The sequence below is a fragment of the Physeter macrocephalus genome, chromosome 3 (assembly GCF_002837175.3).
Source record: "Physeter macrocephalus isolate SW-GA chromosome 3, ASM283717v5, whole genome shotgun sequence".
NCBI lineage: Eukaryota > Metazoa > Chordata > Mammalia > Artiodactyla > Physeteridae > Physeter > Physeter macrocephalus.
In genome coordinates, this window is record NC_041216.1 from 15,865,033 (window position 1) to 15,882,902 (window position 17,870).

Here is a 17,870-nt window from a genome sequence, read left to right on the forward strand (position 1 = left end):
CCCAAAGAGTGATGGGCACATGTCAAAAAGACACAGAGACCACCTGGAAGGGGCACGCGCTGGCCAAACCTGGGACGAAAGTGAGCATAAAATCAAGACAGTAACAGATTATAACCAATGAATGAAATAGGAAACCACGAATCTTGCTGATATGAGTAAATATGTTTAAAACTTGACAGGGATACAGGATATTTACTTTCATAGTAACTCCCACAAAGTACTTATTAATTACAAGGAAAAAAGAATAACTCGACAGTGCAGAAACCTGGGAGACACTGTCTTAATCAAGGGCTCAAAGTGAATTTCACCGGTAATAGGACAAATTAAAGATGGATGTGAGAAGAGGACAGCATCACTTCTGTGATGTTCCTGCCAAAGGTGCACAACCTGACTCTGACCCTGAAGAAACATCAGCCAAACCCAAACTGAGAGACGGGCTACAAAACGACCAGCCTGCCGTCTCCTAGAGTGTGAGCATCCTGAAAGGCAGGGAGGACTAGGAATTGTTTCAGACTGAAAGAGACTAAAGAGATCTGACAACTAACTGAATGCACTGCGTGATAAGGGACTGGATTTTTGTTGTTGTTGTTATAAAGGACATTACTGGAACCACCGGCAAATTTGAGGGGGGGGTGGGGTGTCGGAGAATTAGAACAATGTAATATATCAATGTTAACTTCCTGAATCTTGTTTTTTCTCTTAGAATGCCCTTGTTTGTAGCAAATACAAATTAAAAAATTGTGGGTGATGGCCACCATTGCTGGCAACTTACTCTTAAAATGGTTTGCAGAAAAAAGTCCTTTGTACACCCAAACCAGTAAAAGTATTTCAATATGCACTGCCATATACTTTATTTATTTATCTACTTTTAAATTTATATACATATACACACATATTATGGACGTGTTGTGCTATCCCAATAAAACACGCCCTACAAAACTTATAAAAATAGAAATGTAAATCAGATAAGAAAATAAAACAAACAGAAAAGACATGGTTACTGAAATTAATTTAGGAGGGCTCAGCATAAACGCTGGCGAGTGTTGGTACCCTGACCTTGAGGATAATCTTCCCAGTTTTTTATTCATCACATATTTAATGCACAGCAAGGCTCAAAAGCTGGGCTCTGTGCCAGGCAGTATAGAGGCGACACACGTGCCTATTCCAAGTTCGCTCACTCCTGAATTATCCCGCCCTCCCCCATGGGAGCACCCTGCTTTGGAGAGATTAGGAACACATACACATGGGTAATCTAGATGTTTCTTAGAACCCAAGGACCTTAAATCCTACCTTGATTTGGGGACCAGCAGAGCTTTTCCAACTGAAATTGAGATTACTGGGGAAAAAAAGCTTCAATGCATTATTTGTTTTGAGAAAGATAAAAAAAAAATAAGGCATTTCAACTATATAGACACATTAGAGAAAAGTTATTTAAATTATGTTAGGGGACTTCCCTGGTGGTCCAGTGGGTAAGACTCTGTACTGCTAATGCAGGGGTCCCGGGTTTGATCCCTGGTCGGGGAACTAGATTCCCCCATGCCGCAATTAAGTAGTCCACATGCCGCAACTAAGAAGCCTGCATGCTGCAACAAAGATCCTGCGTGCCGCAACTAAGACCCAGAGCAGCCTAAATAAATATTTTAAAAATTATGTTAGGATAAATCTCAATTAAATTATAGGAAGTATTAAATATTATACTGGTTCCTTCTCATTATTCGGTGACTTCAAACATCACTTCTTCAGACAGGCCTTCCCCAACCACTCTAGTTAAAAACTGTCACCCATCAAGTCACTCCCTACCCCTCCACTATTTTATTTTCTTCACAGCAATACTTGTTATTATCTGAACTTCTGATTCACTTGTTTGCATGTTAAATATCTTTATCTCCTTAATGTTCCATCAGGGCTGGAGAGTCATTGTGTTCACCACTGTCTCCCCAGAACTTTAACTGTGGCTGGCACAATGCTCAGTAAACACTTACTGAATACACAAATCGAGATCGAATGTGGAATCTGTAAACCAATTGTCTCTAAGAACATGACAGCTAACCTGACTATTCAGTGATCTCTTAATATGGCCGATAATTAGGATACCTACCTAAATGATCTAAGACCCTTTTTAACTCTGGTTTTTGAGACAAAGTATTTACAATGGAAGCTACAAATATAATTGAAGATAACTGAAGATAGCTTCTTCATTTCAAAATCTCATATTTGGAATTTCCTAAATGTTATTTATACGATGCGGTGGTCTGAGGACCCAGCGCTAGTCCATGAACTTCGCTACTGGTCCACAACAAGGTTTGGTATAGAAATTGAGAGAAAGGGTCTAGGAACATTTTAGCAAGTTTACACTGCTGTGACATTCTTATTGCATTTTACAAATCTGTGACAGTTTGGAGGAAAAACCTGGTCCTTCACTAAGCGATAAATTTGAGAAGCATTCATCTACAGTTTATGCAAAAGTGTGTTAAAAAGGAATAAAAATGTTAACTACCAGACTGGCAAAAATTTTCAATTCTGAAAATATAAAGTATTGGTGATGCTATGGAACAATGGGAACTCTTCTACATGGCTGGTAGGAATGCAAACAGATACAACTTTAGAGACTATCTGACAGTCTCCACTAAGATGGTGAAAATGTGCAACCTGACAAGCCAGCAACATCATTCCTGTTTATATACCCCGAGGAGACCCCCCACTCTCACCCTCACATATACAGGACACATACAGAACATTTACAACATCACTGCTGCAATAACAACATCTCAAAAATAACCTAAATGTCCAACATTAGAATGGGTAAATAAAGAATGGTATATTTGTAAAACAGGACAGTATACAGCAAGGGACACTGAACACATATCTCAACATGGATTAATCTTACAAATATAGGGGACTTCCCTGGTGGCGCAGTGGTTAAGAATCCACCTGCCAATGCAGGGGACATGGGTTTGATCCCTGGTCCGGGAAGATCCCGCATGCCATGGAGCAACTAAGCCCGTGCGCCACAACTACTGAGCCTGCGCTCTAGAGCTCGCGAGCCACAACTACTGAAGCCCACGCGCCTAGAGCCCGTGCTCCGCAACGAGAAGCCACCGCATTGAGAAGCCCACGTACTGCAACGAAGAGTAGCCCCTGCTCACCACAGCTAGAGAGAGCCCGTGCCCGGCAATGAAGACCCAATGCAGCCAAAAATTAATTAATTAATTAATTTAAAAAAACAGAAAACTTTGCAGGCCAAAAGGGAGAGGCATGGTATTTAAAAAAAAAAAATCTTACAAATATAACATGGAGAAAAAAACCATATAATTATGCCATTTATAGAAAATTTTAAATAATGTAAAATTCTATGTATTCCATTAGTGTTATAGTTTTCAGCATACAGATCCTGCACATATTTTGTTGGATTTATCTTTAAGTATTTCATGGTGCTACTGTAATGTTTTTTAAGTTTCAATTTCCAAATGTTTACTGCTAGCATAGAGACATGTAGTTGATATTGTATACTGACCCTGTATCCTACAACCTTCTTAAACTCACTTATTAGTTCTAAGAGTTTTTATGTAGAGTCCTTTCTAAATAGACAATCATGTCAACTGCAAATAGAGCAAAATTTAAAAATTTTGCACACACACACAGTATTAGGTTGAACCAGAAGAAATGCCAATACAGGTATTAGGTTGAACCAGAAGAAATGCCAATACAGGTATCCACCACTTTTTGAAAGTGGTTTCTTTTTGAAAGAAACACTCTACTTTTGGAGAAAGGGGGAAACCTGTATTTGACCATTTTGGCCTACAGATACACCAATTTCATATGGTTAAACTTAATAAAAAGTTAAAATTGCATGGGAAATGATAAACATGGAGTTCAGGATAACGCTTATCTCTGGGAGAAGACAAAAGGAATTCAATTTATTAGTAAAATTTTATTTGCTAAATTGGGTGGGCACGTGGTTTTTCTTTATATTAGTCTTTACCCTTCTTGCACAAGCTAAAAATTGTCCCTTTTTGGAGAGCCTGAGACAGTGCCTTTACACAGGAGGAATAACCAAACTTGGAAGTTATTCACCTGTGTCTTCCCTGGGCTCCTTGTGAAAGCAGAGGCCAAGGCAAGGGCACACACAAGGAGCTTGTTTTGGGAAGTGGCCTCATATGACAAGGTGGGAACAGGGAAGAAGGGAAAGCCCATCCTCCTTCTGTCCAGGTTGTGTTACCAAGTTGGTCACCTCTGTGAGCAACTGGGGCTTGATCCTGCTAGGAGCGCTCTGAGGAGCCAGAAGCCAAGGAACTGGTGGCTGGAGAGTAGAGGATAAGGGACTTATTCACTGGCTTCAGCCCCCCACCGGTCGAGGATTGCCCTGTGAGATGTTAATTAACTCCCTCACACTGCTACGTCTGCACCTGCATCAATACGGACGAGCATCTGTGCACAGTCAGCAGAGAAACACTGGGACAAAGAGCAAGATATCCACAGTGCCACAGAGGCCAGCTGCTGTGAGGTTACACCTGCACACAGGTGAGTACTCTCACAACAGCTGGAGTGAAAACATGGGCCAAAAGCATGCAAAGTGGGGCAAAAGAGGTGCCCATACATATATACATACATAGTACACACACGTACATATTTTATATATATTATATATGTATAAAAGCATATTACAAAGAATGATAAAGTCAAGAAAAAGGGGGGGTTGCATTTTTTTTGTGGTAAAATATACAAAACAAAATTTACCATTTTAACCATTTTTAAGTGTTCAATTCAGTGGCATTAAGTATATTCACACTGCTGTACATAACCACTATCCATCTCCAGAACTTTTCATCATCCCAAATTGAAACTCTGTACCCATTAAGCTGTAACTCCCAATTCCCCACTTCTCACAGCCCATGGCAACCACCATTCTACTTTCTGTCTCATGTAAGTAGAATCACACAATATTTATCCTCTTGTGTCTGGCTTATTTCACTTAGCATAATGTCTTTCAAGGTTCATCCACAGTATCAGAATTTCATTCGTTTTTAAGTCTGGATAATAGTCCATTGTATGTATACACTGCATTTTGTTTATTAACTTATCCGTTGATAGACATTAGAGTTGTTTCCACTTTTTGCCTACTGTGAATAATGCTGCCGTGAACATTGGTGTACAAATATCTGTTGGAGTCCCTGCTTTCTTTTGTGTATATACCCAGAAGCAAAATCACTGGATTATATGGTAATTCTATGCTTAATTCTTTGAAGAACTGCCATACCATTTTCCACAGCAGTCATACCATTTTATGTTCCCGCCAGCAATGCACAAAAGGTTCCACAATTTCTCCATATCCTTGTCAATAATGGGTGTGAAGTATCTCATTGTGAATTTGATTTGTATTTCCCTAATTATTCATGATGTTGAGCATCTTTTCATGTGCTTATTGGCCATTTATACATCTTTGGAGAAATGTCTATTCAAATCTTTTGCCCATTTTTCAATTAGTTGTATATACCCCATGTGGTTTTTGTTGTTGAATTTTAGGAGTTCTTTATATATTCTGGGTATTAATCCCTTATCAGATATACGATTTGAAAATATTCTCTGCACACGTTTTAAATTCTGATAAAGTCCAATTTATCTATTTTTTCTATTGTTGTTTGTGCTTTTGGTGTCATATCTGAGAAATTAATGCCAAATCCAATGTCAAGAAGCTTTCCCGCTATGTTTCCTTCTACGAGTTTATAGTTTTAGCTCTTACATTTAGGTCTTTGATCTATTTGGAATTAATTTTTGTATATGGTGTAAGGTAAGGGTCCAACTTCATTCTTTTGCATGTGGATATCCAGTTTTCCTAGCATTATATGTTGAAGAGACTGTCCTTTCCCCATTGAATGGTCTTGGTATCCTTGCTGAAAAATCATTTGACCATATATGCAAGGATTCATTTCTGGACTCTCTGTTCTATTCAATTGGGTAATATGTCTATCTTTATACCAGTACTGTACTGTTGTTTTTTTTTAATTGAGATATAATTGACAAGTAAGTACCACACTGCTTTGATTACTACAGCTTTGTATTAAGTTTTAAAATCAGCAAGTGTGAGTCCTCCAACTTTGTTCTTTTTCAAAATTGTTTTGGTTATTTGGGGGTCTCTTCAGAGTCTATGAATTTTAGGATGAGTTTTTCTATTTCTGCAGGAAACATCTTTGGGATTTTGATAGGGATTGCACCAAACCCACAGACTGTTTTAGGCAGTACTGACATCTTAACAATTTTAAGTATTCCAGTCCATGGATATGAATATCTTTCCATTTATTTGTGTTGTCTTTAATTTCTTTCAGCAATGTTTTGTAGTTTTCAGTGTACAACTGAAAAATGGGTTCTAAAGCAAGCTCAATTACTCTGTTACTCTGAAACTACTGTATGAGACTTGGCTAGGATTTCTTCCAGCTCTAAACTTCTATGATTCTCTAGTGTTTAATCTAGCCTTGAAGTTAACTAAATTTTTACTAACTCTTGGCCAGAATGGCACTACAGATTCAATTAAACAAATATTTACTGAAACCATATTATGTTCCAGGCACTGTTAAAAATACAGTTCACTTTAACATTCTTCCTTTGAATCCCCTTTTTCAATTCTCAAATTTAAAACAAATCACTTTCCTCAAAAGATTTATTTCTCCCGGATTGAAGGCTGTATTAGAACACTCAACAATCGATTAGGTCTAAAAACCAGAGACTCAGGGTATTTCAGTTAACTTCCAGACATCATTTATTTTTCTTAAGTAATATTTTCTATTCTTCTTTAAATGGAGGGTATAGAAACCAAATGCTCGACAGAAAGATTATATTATGCATATGATTATACAGACCACAGAAGAATTTGCGCCAGTGTATCTGAAATCACAATTTCAGATTAAATCTCCTACATACTACTTAACCTCACTCAGCTTATAAGTCTGTTTCTCTACCACAACTCTGTATCACTAATCCCCCACAAACATCTTACATAATCCATTCATTCAACAAACATTTAACAGGTGTTGCCCCGTACTGGGAACTGTATTAGATGCTAAGTGTCACTGATCAAAAAGCAGGACCAGGAGAGCAAGTAGAGATGTCTTAATATACCCCAACCATCGTCATTAGAAAAATAAATCAAATGTCGTATGGTGAGTAGGTCAGTGGAAACAGTTTCATGTGCGAAGGGTAGTGCTTTGTGAAGAGACTAATCCAAAAGCCACATGCATTTCTTTATAAAGTCAGTCTTATCTGGAATGCTGCTTCGCACCAACATTTACTGAGTCCCCTCAGACACACAGACCTAAATCAGAAAGAAGAATCACTCCAGTTTCTCCCATCATAAAAACCTAAATTGCATTTTGAAGACCTCTCATGTTCAAACCAGAAGGCTGCTCAATTTCTCCTTATTTTAAGAAAGGGAAAACTGGGGTTAAAAATGTCAAGTTAGGGCTTCCCTGGTGGCGCAGTGGTTGCGCGTCCGCCTGCCGATGCAGGGGAACCGGGTTCGCGCCCCGGTTTGGGAGGATCCCACATGCCGCGGAGCGGCTGGGCCCGTGAGCCATGGCCGCTGAGCCTGCGCGTCCGGAGCCTGTGCTCCGCAACGGGAGAGGCCACAACAGTGTGAGGCCCGCGTACCACAAAAAAAAAAAAAAAAAAAAAAAAAAAAAAATGTCAAGTTAATAAAATCACACTGGAACAAATTCCAATCTGTTACAGAAAAATTAGGTACTAAACCTGTAGTGCTCCAGATGGAGCCACTGATTAGCTGAGCACATGTATAAAAACTAGCAACCGTGCTGCTGCAGAAACAGAAATCACGAGATAAGCCTTTTCCTCGGTTTATTTTTCTTACAGTTTACTATATTCTTTACTTTTCCTCCCCCACCTCATGCAATTTTCAAGAAAAACTGATGAAAATGTAGAGCCCAAATCCAGCAATCTAAAATGAAGATTCACCTTCACATGACAATGGCACCTGTGTTACTCAGTCTACCATTCAGAAGAGGGTAAAAGCTCATTCCAACAATTATAAGATTATCAAGACAAAAACCTTTTCAAACAGTGAGAGGCCCGTGTACTGCAAAAAAAAAAAAAAAAAAAAAAAAAAAACCTTTTCAAACCAGGAGAAAAAACTAAAATTCTTTTGAAAATAAAGCATTTAATTGCAATCAGAATTATTTTGCCCATAATCCGTCAGAAGTGGTTTTTGTTTTGCTTTGTTTTTTGCACGTACGTGGATGACCTGCACAAACAGGTTATTCCAGAAGAAACTAAAGCAAAATAAGACACTGATAGTGAGAAGCAAACTCTAAAGAAAACATTTGATTCTCCCTACATTTTATATCCAATTAATGATCCATATATAATTTTATTATATAAACATTTTATATTCTGCAGCTTCAGATATTACCATGAAGGTTTTTTTTTTTTTTTTTTTTTTCGGTATGCGGGCCTCTCACTGTTGCGGCCTCTCCCGTCGCGGAGCGCAGGCTCCGGACGCGCAGGCCCAGCGGCCACGGCTCACGGGCCCAGCCGCTCCACGGCACGCGGGACCCTCCCGGACCGGGGCACGAACCCGCGTCCCCTGCATCGGCAGGCGGACCCTCAACCACTGCGCCACCAGGGAAGCCCCATGAAGGTTTTTATATAAAATGTACTATGAGTTAAGAACTGTATGTAATGTGAAGTCCACTGAACCGCTGCTAGAATTTCTGGTGATATGATTTCCAATATAAATTTAGGTTAGATACAACCTCAAATGGTTTTAAAATTGAAAACCAACCAGAATTCATCACTTCGGCAAGTTAAACAAATCCCTAGGCTATAGTAAAAAAAGAAAAACGTGGGACAGATAAGATCGTGACGTTTCTTGAAAAACTGTTACGAATTTGTAGATAAACTAGTAATACATGTGGTTTCTCACAACAACAAACAACAAAGTCAATGTAATTATTTATCACATGAAAATTTAGAGCTCTTAAAACGTATGAGAAAACTAGGAAGAATGATTTCAAAATGTCTACACTGTGACTGAACTTGGGAAAGAAAAAAGCATTTGTAAATGATAACAAACCCAAACGGTAAAAACCTGGTGGCGGCCACCCTCTCCCGCTCCCCTTCCAGGTCTCCTGCACCTCTAGGCTGGTTTCCACAAGCGCACCCCAACGGGCCCTGCTTTTGGCTCTCCTGCCACCACTCTGCCCTTCACAGGTTGTGGCTGAACTTCCCAATGTGTAATTCTGACTGCCCCTCCTTTGCTCAGAGGCTACTGACCACAGAAGGGCAAACTCCTTGAGTCTGCAGGATGCCTCACACTCACCTTTCCAGCCCGATTGCTCTTGACTTTGGCTACATCTCACCTCAGCACCAGCCACACAGAACTGCTCGCTACTCCCTGCAGTAAGCAGTCCATGCTCTCCTGATTCAGCTCTTTCGCTCATTCTGTTCCCTCTGGCTAGAACTGCCTTTCCCTCCCCTGCTAAACTCCTACCCAACTCACACAGCTCCTCTGCAATGCCGTCTCCCCGTAAGATCTTTTTATTCCAGCTGGCTGTGATCCTACTCCTCTGTTACCTCTGTACTTTCAAGTGTCTCTAAAGGCACGAGTATTCTATCTTACGTCAAATTACTGATCATCTCCACTGCAGGACTGTAAACTCTCTGTGGCAGAAGCTGTTTAAATTCCCCGAAGCAACTGGTACGGTGCCTTACACACTGGAGCACTCAAGTACGTTCTGAGTCAAACTATATCTAGTTCTGCTCCATGAGAGTCACTGGAAGGAAAATACTTTGAGGGCATAGATAGCAAACTTAAAGGATCGTGATAGGATTTTTAAACGAAGTCTTAGAACATGCAAAATTCATACCAGTGGCAGAAATATTTTACTTTTGTATGATTAAGACCCACGAGCTTTTGTGAGGTCACGACGGAACCAAAAGCGCACACACAATCTCTTTTTCCAGTTAAATAATGAATGAACTAAAGAAGAGTAACCTTCTAAAAAAATAAACTCAATCATTTTGCCCTGGCCAGGTTGTAGAAAGTAAAACACTAATAACTCTGTTAAAATGAAATCATAAATAGTCCTAATTACGTAATTAGCCCTAGAAAAAGGCTTAAAATAATTCCTTCTTTTGTGAATTAACTCCCAAGTAATAGGAAGCCAGGCTAAAAATCACTTAGCTTCTCTTTAACCAAAGGCTCCAAAAATGAATGACTGCATGAATAAATGGATGAACTTAACAGGACTTGATTCAGAGTTCACTAGAAACCAGTACTTCTCAAAATGTCTGTGGGGAAGACTGGATTTTAAATATTTCCTATCTGTTGCAGACTGATAAACTCATAAAGCATAATAAAAATGCCCCAGCAATGTCTAAAGTTTGGTGCACACTTCTCTACCTGTCACGGACCAGTAATAAACTTTGCAAACGGGCAGCCACATGCTGTTTCCCCAAACCCGCACACATTTAACACACTACCAAAGGCAGGGAACGGCAGGGTACATGCCTACCTTCTGCTCTGGCACCTCAAACACAGCTTCATGGACACTGCAAGCAAAAAGTGAGGTAGGCAGATCACTTAAATCCATCATTTCTTCCAAATCATCTTCATTTTCACCAAATATCATCTCTTCTTCCTCTTCTTGGTCACTGCTACAGAGATCTGACTGGCTATCATTCCAAGATTTCATAGTGTCCCTCAGCATTATCCCCTAAAAGCAGGTCTTTTCCGTTCTTAAAGTTCTAAGATGTCTACCAGGCATCTACTGTTAAAAAAAAAAAAGAAAACAACAGAGATAAGACTTTGAAGGCCCAATAACGCTCCAATTAATTCTCAAGACAGAGACTCATCAAATGAAGCAATTTTATTCAGGAAAGATCAATCAAAGTTTAAATCACCTCATTACAGTCCTCATAAATGAATTCTATACATATTAATTTGATTTGCTTAGCATACTTTATGTAATATATTTCACTGGCAACGACATATTACGAAAAAAAAGGATGCAAGTTTTCTAGTGAAATGCAGCTGGGGGGATAATACAAAATGAGATACTATCAACATGTACACCAGTTTACAAGCAGTAGGAAGGAAAATGTGAACCAGAACTGCCTTTGCATATTTGTTTGGGATTTAGGTCTGCAACACTGAAATTGGCAGAGCAAAATAAAACCCACACTGATTCACTCACCATCTGCACCCTAAAATATGGTCTGCAATAAGCTGACTTTACCTTTTTTAACCAATTTGTTCTTTTTGAATACACTCTCGAAGAACTAAGTTACACAGAACCAAAAGTTCTATACAAAGTTGGTCTTTGCTAATATCAGAAATATTTACAATGGGCAAAATCTGACATAGAAGACAATTTTTAAAATGTCCTTTCTCTGAATGCTTAAAAATCAATAATTTTAACCTCAAAGCATGGAGCTGATAGCGTCCCACTGTTAAATAATGAACAGAGTCTGTCTTATAGGACTGTTTATGTGCATTTTTTTCTCTTCTGATGCACTGCACTCCACGCCCACCAAGCACAGTGCCTTGAACATAGTACATTTCAAGATGCTGGAATTTAGGTAATACTTATCCGGCACAGAAAAATTAAGTGAGCATGATTATTACTACCTCAATATTACCTTTGTGATTTTCTCTTTCATGTCAAAGAACACGAAGTTGCAAATATATTGCTTATATAGAAAACAGTACAGAATGTTAATTATCGGAAAAAAATAGTGATTTTTTTTTTTCCCCCGTTATTCCACTTTATCAATCAGGAAAGACTAATTCTAAAAAGTAAAATCTTTACTTGTTTTCAGAAACATTTTCCGAGTGTCTACTGCATGCCAGGTACAGGGAGCTATGAGATGAATAAAACATGGTTCCTATCCTCAAGGAGATCCCACCAAAGCAAGAGCTTCTTCTCTTCAATAATACCCCCAAAGGACCTTGTTCCATTAACTGGCTCCTCTACTTTTAATTTCTCCGTCTCCACCCACTCATTCCTCTTCCTCGGCAAACATACCTCTTCAAGATTCCCCACCCCCACCCCGGCCCAATCTTGAAAAAAGTAAACCTTCCATTTGGAGTCTGCCTGCCCCTCCATCCACCTCCCTCTGTCTCTTCTTCCCCTTTCCTACCAGCTTCCTGGAAAGAGGAGTCTCCTCAACTCCAGTCACTCCTGAATTCAGGGAAGCAGGACTGCTGCCACCCCCTTCTAGCTAAAGCTGCCCCCACTGGACAGCAACAGCCTCTTCGTGGTGTCCTAACCCCAGGCCTCTGCCTGTCTCTGCAGCTCGGGACCGCCGCCCACCCATTCCTTCTGGGACATCTCTGTGCCCCTGCCCTCCCGGGGCTCCGTCTTTCCAGGCTCTCCTTCCTCCCCAGATGCCCTTGTCACTGGCTCCTCTTTCCCTACTCACCCTTTACAAGTCTCTTCGAGGTTTCAACCCCGTCCTCTTCATCTTACTCTTCCTGGGTGGTTTTATCCAGACCCAAGCATTTTAACTACTCCACCACCGGTGTTTCTCAACTTTGTTTCCTGCTTCCCCGTGGTTGACACAGACAACACATGTATATCAATACAGTCTCTCGCTTCAGTAATTCTTAAGCCGGGAAAGATGTCACCGAAATTGAGAGGGAAGCAAGAGCAGAATCTTGGGCATTGGAGGCGATGATGATGCGTTGAAAAACGAAAGGATCCCGAAAGATTCTCATCTGCCCCCAGGTCTTTCCTGCCTGTGCACACTGAACTCCACCTCTCTCTCCTGAGTTCTAGACTTGTATTTTTAGCTTTCCTTTGAATATACCTATCTGGTACTACAACTGTTTAAAACTTATTCATTTAAGTAGATGATTGTGCTGGAAATCTCTGATCTGGACAGGGGCGTGCTGGGGGGGAAAATGGTATCTCACTGTGACTTTCATTGTAATCTTTTCTTTAAGCCTACGTTGTCAGGTAGAGTCCGTAGCTTTGTTCATTTCTCTGTTATGTACTTGACTATTTGTTTACAAATCACTCCTAAGCTACCAGAGCTTGAGCACCTTTGAATCCCCAGTCCCTGGCACAGTTTCTAGCTCAGAGTATATGCTTAATAAGGATTACTGAACGGAAGCAGGTAGTATTGTGTTTACCCCTCTGATACGGCAGCACAGACAAAGGAAAATTTAATTCTGCATGAGATTAGAGACAGCTTCCCCAATGGAGGTTATGGTTAGACTTAAAAGGATGAACAGAATTTCAGCAGGAAAAGAATGGGGTGCATTCCAGGCAAAGCCAACAGTTCATGGACAAAGGCAGGAAGACAAAAAGAGGAGCAGGCACAAGATCATGAGATTTGGTGTGGCCAGAGTGGACCAGGTTTGGTGGGGATGGCACGAAACAAAGTGAGAAAGGTAGGTTTGGACCAGGCTGCCTTGAAAGTAGGGTTACAGAGTTCTGACATAAAAATTAGTCAATATTAGCATGGCATTGAAGGTTTTAGTCAGGGAAATGATATAACCAACCTAATTTAACTTTCAGTATCACTAAAAGTGGGCTGTCTTTACCTCTTATCTCTGAGACACTAATGTCTTTACCTCCCCCTCCCCATTAAAAAGAGGTGAGGAAAACACCTGGCCTGACTGGAGAGTTAGGGAGCTTTGAATGGCTAGATTTTGAAATTTGAGAAAGTCAAGCTATTTTTGCTAAGATTTTCTGTTTGTCTCAAGTTCCTTCCTCCAACCTCTAAAAAAAAAAAAAAAAATCAGAGCACAAGAAACAATCCTTCACCTGACTTTACAAAAAAATTCTTAGAATGTTACACCTTCATTTCCTGTTTTCTACCTTCATTTTGGGGTAACTTTTTCTTTTGATATAATTTCAAACAGGAAAGTTGTAAGAACAGTACAAGTTATTCCTGTGTACCCTTTTCCTGTATACAATTACTTACATTTTTGCCTATTTTAAATATCATTCTCTCATTTTTATACATATAAATTTTTCCCCAAACCATTGAGACTAAGATAGGGTATGCCCCCTTTACTCCCAAATACTTCAGTGTATAAGAACAAGATCATTTTCTTATACAACCTACAGTTCAATTATCAAAACCAAGTACTTCAACATTGATATAATACTTTTATCTAAATCAGAGTCGATTTTCACATATTGTCAGTTATCCCCTATAATATCTTTATAGGTATTTTCCCTTCAATTTTTTTACATTATTGTTAAATTATTTGCCTTTTGTCCCAAGATATTTCAATAATCTTTATAGTATTGCTATATTTTCTTCACTTATACAGTAGTGTATATTTGATACAGCTTAAAAGGATGGATTAATGAAATACCATAGTAACTGCAAACAACTTTGAACAATATTTAAATATATCTCAGAAAGATTCAGGCTCCATAATTAGACTCCTCTAGATTTAAACTCTGTTCCCTGTATTCTACGTTAGGTAAATTACTCTGCCTCCCTTTCTATTTCCTCAACTCTAAAATGGGGGTGATAATAATAATCCTTATCCAATAACGATGTTAGAAATATATTAAATGAGAGAATACATGCTGGGTGCTCAGAATAATGCTTTGCATACAGCTGGTGGTCAATAACTAATTATTTTTACGTAGGCACAATCTATGTCAATGTATTGTTGGGTCGAAAGGATCCCAATAATATCAGAACCTTCGGTGGAACTGATATTAAAATAACAAAATGAGAAAAATACACACCCAAATGATCGAATTCCAAGCAAGAAAAAGGATACAAAAATAAAACTAACACTTTGTATCATTTCAAGAAAACTGTTCAGTCGCAGATCTATCAATAAAATCAGCTCCAGAGCAACCACTGGTAGTAGTAATATAGCTCCAGTATGAAATCATTTAAAGATTTAAAAACAGAGAGCTAACTGAGAAAAGGCCATGGTGCACTTTTTAAGGGCCTCAAAGAATTTTATGTTGTAATTCAGTGCACACAGTATTAGAGATGTTGTCTTTCACATGATGGTTCTCTTGCTAAAGGCCATGAGATTTTTTTGGATATAGCTTAAGTCAACATCATCAACCATTTCACAATTTTCTGGCATCATAAATGCAGCTAGATTTGAACAGAGAGATATGATCAGAGTCAACCAGTGGAAAAGACAATCCTAGCACACCTGTAAAGAAATCATCTTACGAGGTAACTCAGCTGGTACTTAAGAAGTTGTTTGGTTTTATTACAGAAAAGAAAAAAATTTACGGAAGTACACAGCTTCTGTGCTGATATTACTGGAGTTGTCGCTAACTCTGCCCCACTGCAACTCCTACAAGACTAAGCTGTCCCTCAGTTTACTAACTCAGGGAAATATTGATTGGAAAGGGCTGAACCAATATCCACCAGCTTTTGCAAGCCAAGGTCTGTGCTAATCAGGGTTTAGCATCATCTGCAGCACAACGGTAGCTGTGGCTGGCTTCTGGCAAATTGTTTCTTCATGGAAATATCACATGAGTGGAAAACTCCAAGTAGCATGACCCTCTGCTCTGCTACAAGCCTAGTGACAGAAGTAATCCATCAGGGGAAAATGTCAAGCCCATGGATTTGACTTTGCATGTTAAATTCTGATCAGGAAAACGTAAATTCCTCCTCCTCCTCCAGGATTAAAAAAATAATAATTTTTCAAAATAGTATGCTTCTCAACTTGGTGCATATTTAAAATACCTTAGCTAGATGCACTTTATTATGGTTTTGATGTGCTCAAAATGCTATTGATCAATACTGGAAGCAAACAAAATACCCCATTTCCAGCTCTACAAGTGCCCTGCTGAAAAACCTTGGAACGGTCACTGGCTTTTTGTATTACATTTGTCCTCTCAATATAAAATGAGGAAAATACAGATGCTGTTGAACTACTAAATACCTTTTAAAAACGTCTAAATTATAAATTTAGACTAAATTCCTTTTTTTAAAAAAACTCTCTGGGTTGTCAATGCGGGGGTTCTGAATAGCTATCCTACAAGCCTCTATCTCCCACTTTCTCCCCACTCACTACTTTTAGGTAGACTCTTACTACTTTTTAGTAGCTGTGGTAAGAAAAAAAAAATGGTGCAACAGTAAAGATGAAAATTAGATTTTTGAATTTTGTATGTTTCAATGACCTATGTCCTCTTTTCACATTTGTCAGAACAAATGAAAATAACAGGTTTTAAAAAATAACTGAAGTAGAGATGTAAAGACTCATGCTATTTGTTTCGCTGTATGTAATTCATTTCCTCTCACTATAACCTCTACATTCTAAGGGAAAAGTGGAGATCCACTGTCTGACCTCCACCTTCTGTAGTTCTTTGGGTCTAAATAACAAATGGTATTGAACTTTAGACCTCCCATTATTTCACAGGTTTCAGCCTAACAGATTTCCAAATCACACTATTTTTCATGATGTTTTGCCTAAGTCTTTCAACCAACATATCCTCTAGTACCACACAAAATTTGTACCCATTTGTAATCCTTAACATGAACACGTTTAAAAGCTTTACAGATGTTACAATTCAATAGTGGGACAAATCTTGTTTTCCTGAAAAGCACTGAAATCTCTTCCCACGCTAAGAAAGAAACGTTTTGCCAACCTGGTAAAACACAAAGCTGACAGCGTGGCTAAAGAAGGGGCTCTGAGTTTTCAGGCCTTTCACTGTCTTCCTGCATCAAAAATCCATTTCTAGAAAACCAATATAATATCCCCACCAAAAAGCACGAACTTAGTTGATACACAAACATCTGTATTCTGAGTCTCAGTATTGTGTGTTTTTATAATTAGTATTTTGAATCAGAGCTAATGAAACAGTCTTAAAATTAATCACTTAAATCCTATGTAATCACAGCTACAAATAAGTCAATCGCTTATGAAATTGTACATCTGAGACTTCTATGAAACGCAGAGACTTCTCTTAAAAGTTCGAATAAATGTGGTGTGCTAGGTAAGTTTCAACAAGAAGGAGCAAATACTTCTGGCTTTGAGCACTGCACTAAAATATCACTTTAAATAATCCTACTTTGTATCTGCAACACGGATCTGAACTGCTCCCTGCACTAGGCTCCTAATCCCTGAAGGAGATGATCAGATTTTGCACGGAAGCTGGGACGAAGCAACCTGAAAACGGACCACTACTGCTCTATTGGTCCAGGCAGCAGATGGAAGCAGACAGACAAGTTTCAAGAAGTTATCGAATAGGTAATGCGATCGTTACCCGCGCATCACGGAGGAAGGAGAGCAAGAAAAAAGGAGGGGCTTCCAACTTCTGGTCGCCCCTGGACTGCACCCTTCTGCCTTCAGGAGCACGCTGGCTCTGTCAGCTTTTCAAAAAGTCAAACAGCTGTTGGGAGAGAGAACATTTTTCTTGGTTTTGTTTTCCAAGACACGACCCCAGAGCTGTCAGAGAAGAGCCTGGACGCCAGAGGGGCTGGACCCGGAAGGCAAAGGCGCAGCATCTCTGGGGTCTCGGGCACGGGAGCGCCCACCCCTCCCGGCACCTGCGGACCGTTTCTATTTTTAACTTGCCACACCTAGTGCTCCCCATCCTCCCGAGAGCCGGGTGCAGAGCCTGCTCGGAGAGGCGGGCGCCGGCCCCACCCTGCGAAGGGGAGACTCACCTGCTCGCGTGGCCGTCGTAGGCAGGCAGGCAAGGAGAGGCTGGGGCGGCCGGACGGGCTACGCGGGAGACTGGGCGCCGCGAGGGGCCGCGCTTGGGGAGACGAGGCGGACGGCCAGCGGGGTACAGTCTGTTAGGTGCCCGCAGCCCAGAGCCTAGCCGCCACGCCCTCGACGCCCGCGGGAGCGGCCGCCTCCGCCTGGGCGCGAGCCGCGTCCTGGAAAGCGAGGCCGTCGGCGTCGCGCGCGCGCC

General features: G+C 40.1%; 1 protein-coding gene and 1 non-coding gene across 4 annotated transcripts in view; one reads left to right on the forward strand and one right to left on the reverse strand.

Annotated features, from left to right (window-relative positions):
• RCAN3 (RCAN family member 3) overlaps positions 1 to 17,857 on the reverse strand; it is a 28,463-nt gene extending 10,606 nt beyond the window's left edge. Inside the window, exons 1-2 of one of the 3 annotated variants that reach the window (XM_028487734.2) lie at positions 17,620 to 17,857; positions 10,521 to 10,772 (exon numbers count right to left, since the gene is read on the reverse strand). In XM_028487734.2, the coding sequence (XP_028343535.1) occupies positions 10,521 to 10,715 (195 nt within the window). In that variant the 5' untranslated portion in view covers positions 10,716 to 10,772; positions 17,620 to 17,857. Of the gene's footprint in view, positions 1 to 10,520; positions 10,776 to 17,216; positions 17,319 to 17,619 lie in introns of those variants that run through there. The other 2 variants (XM_007121112.4, XM_007121113.4) reach the window with 2 other exon arrangements.
• TRNAS-GCU (transfer RNA serine (anticodon GCU)) lies at positions 1,452 to 1,524 on the forward strand. The gene has a single exon. It is a non-coding gene; the product is annotated as a tRNA-Ser (tRNA).
• Positions 17,858 to 17,870: the final 13 nt, after the last annotated feature.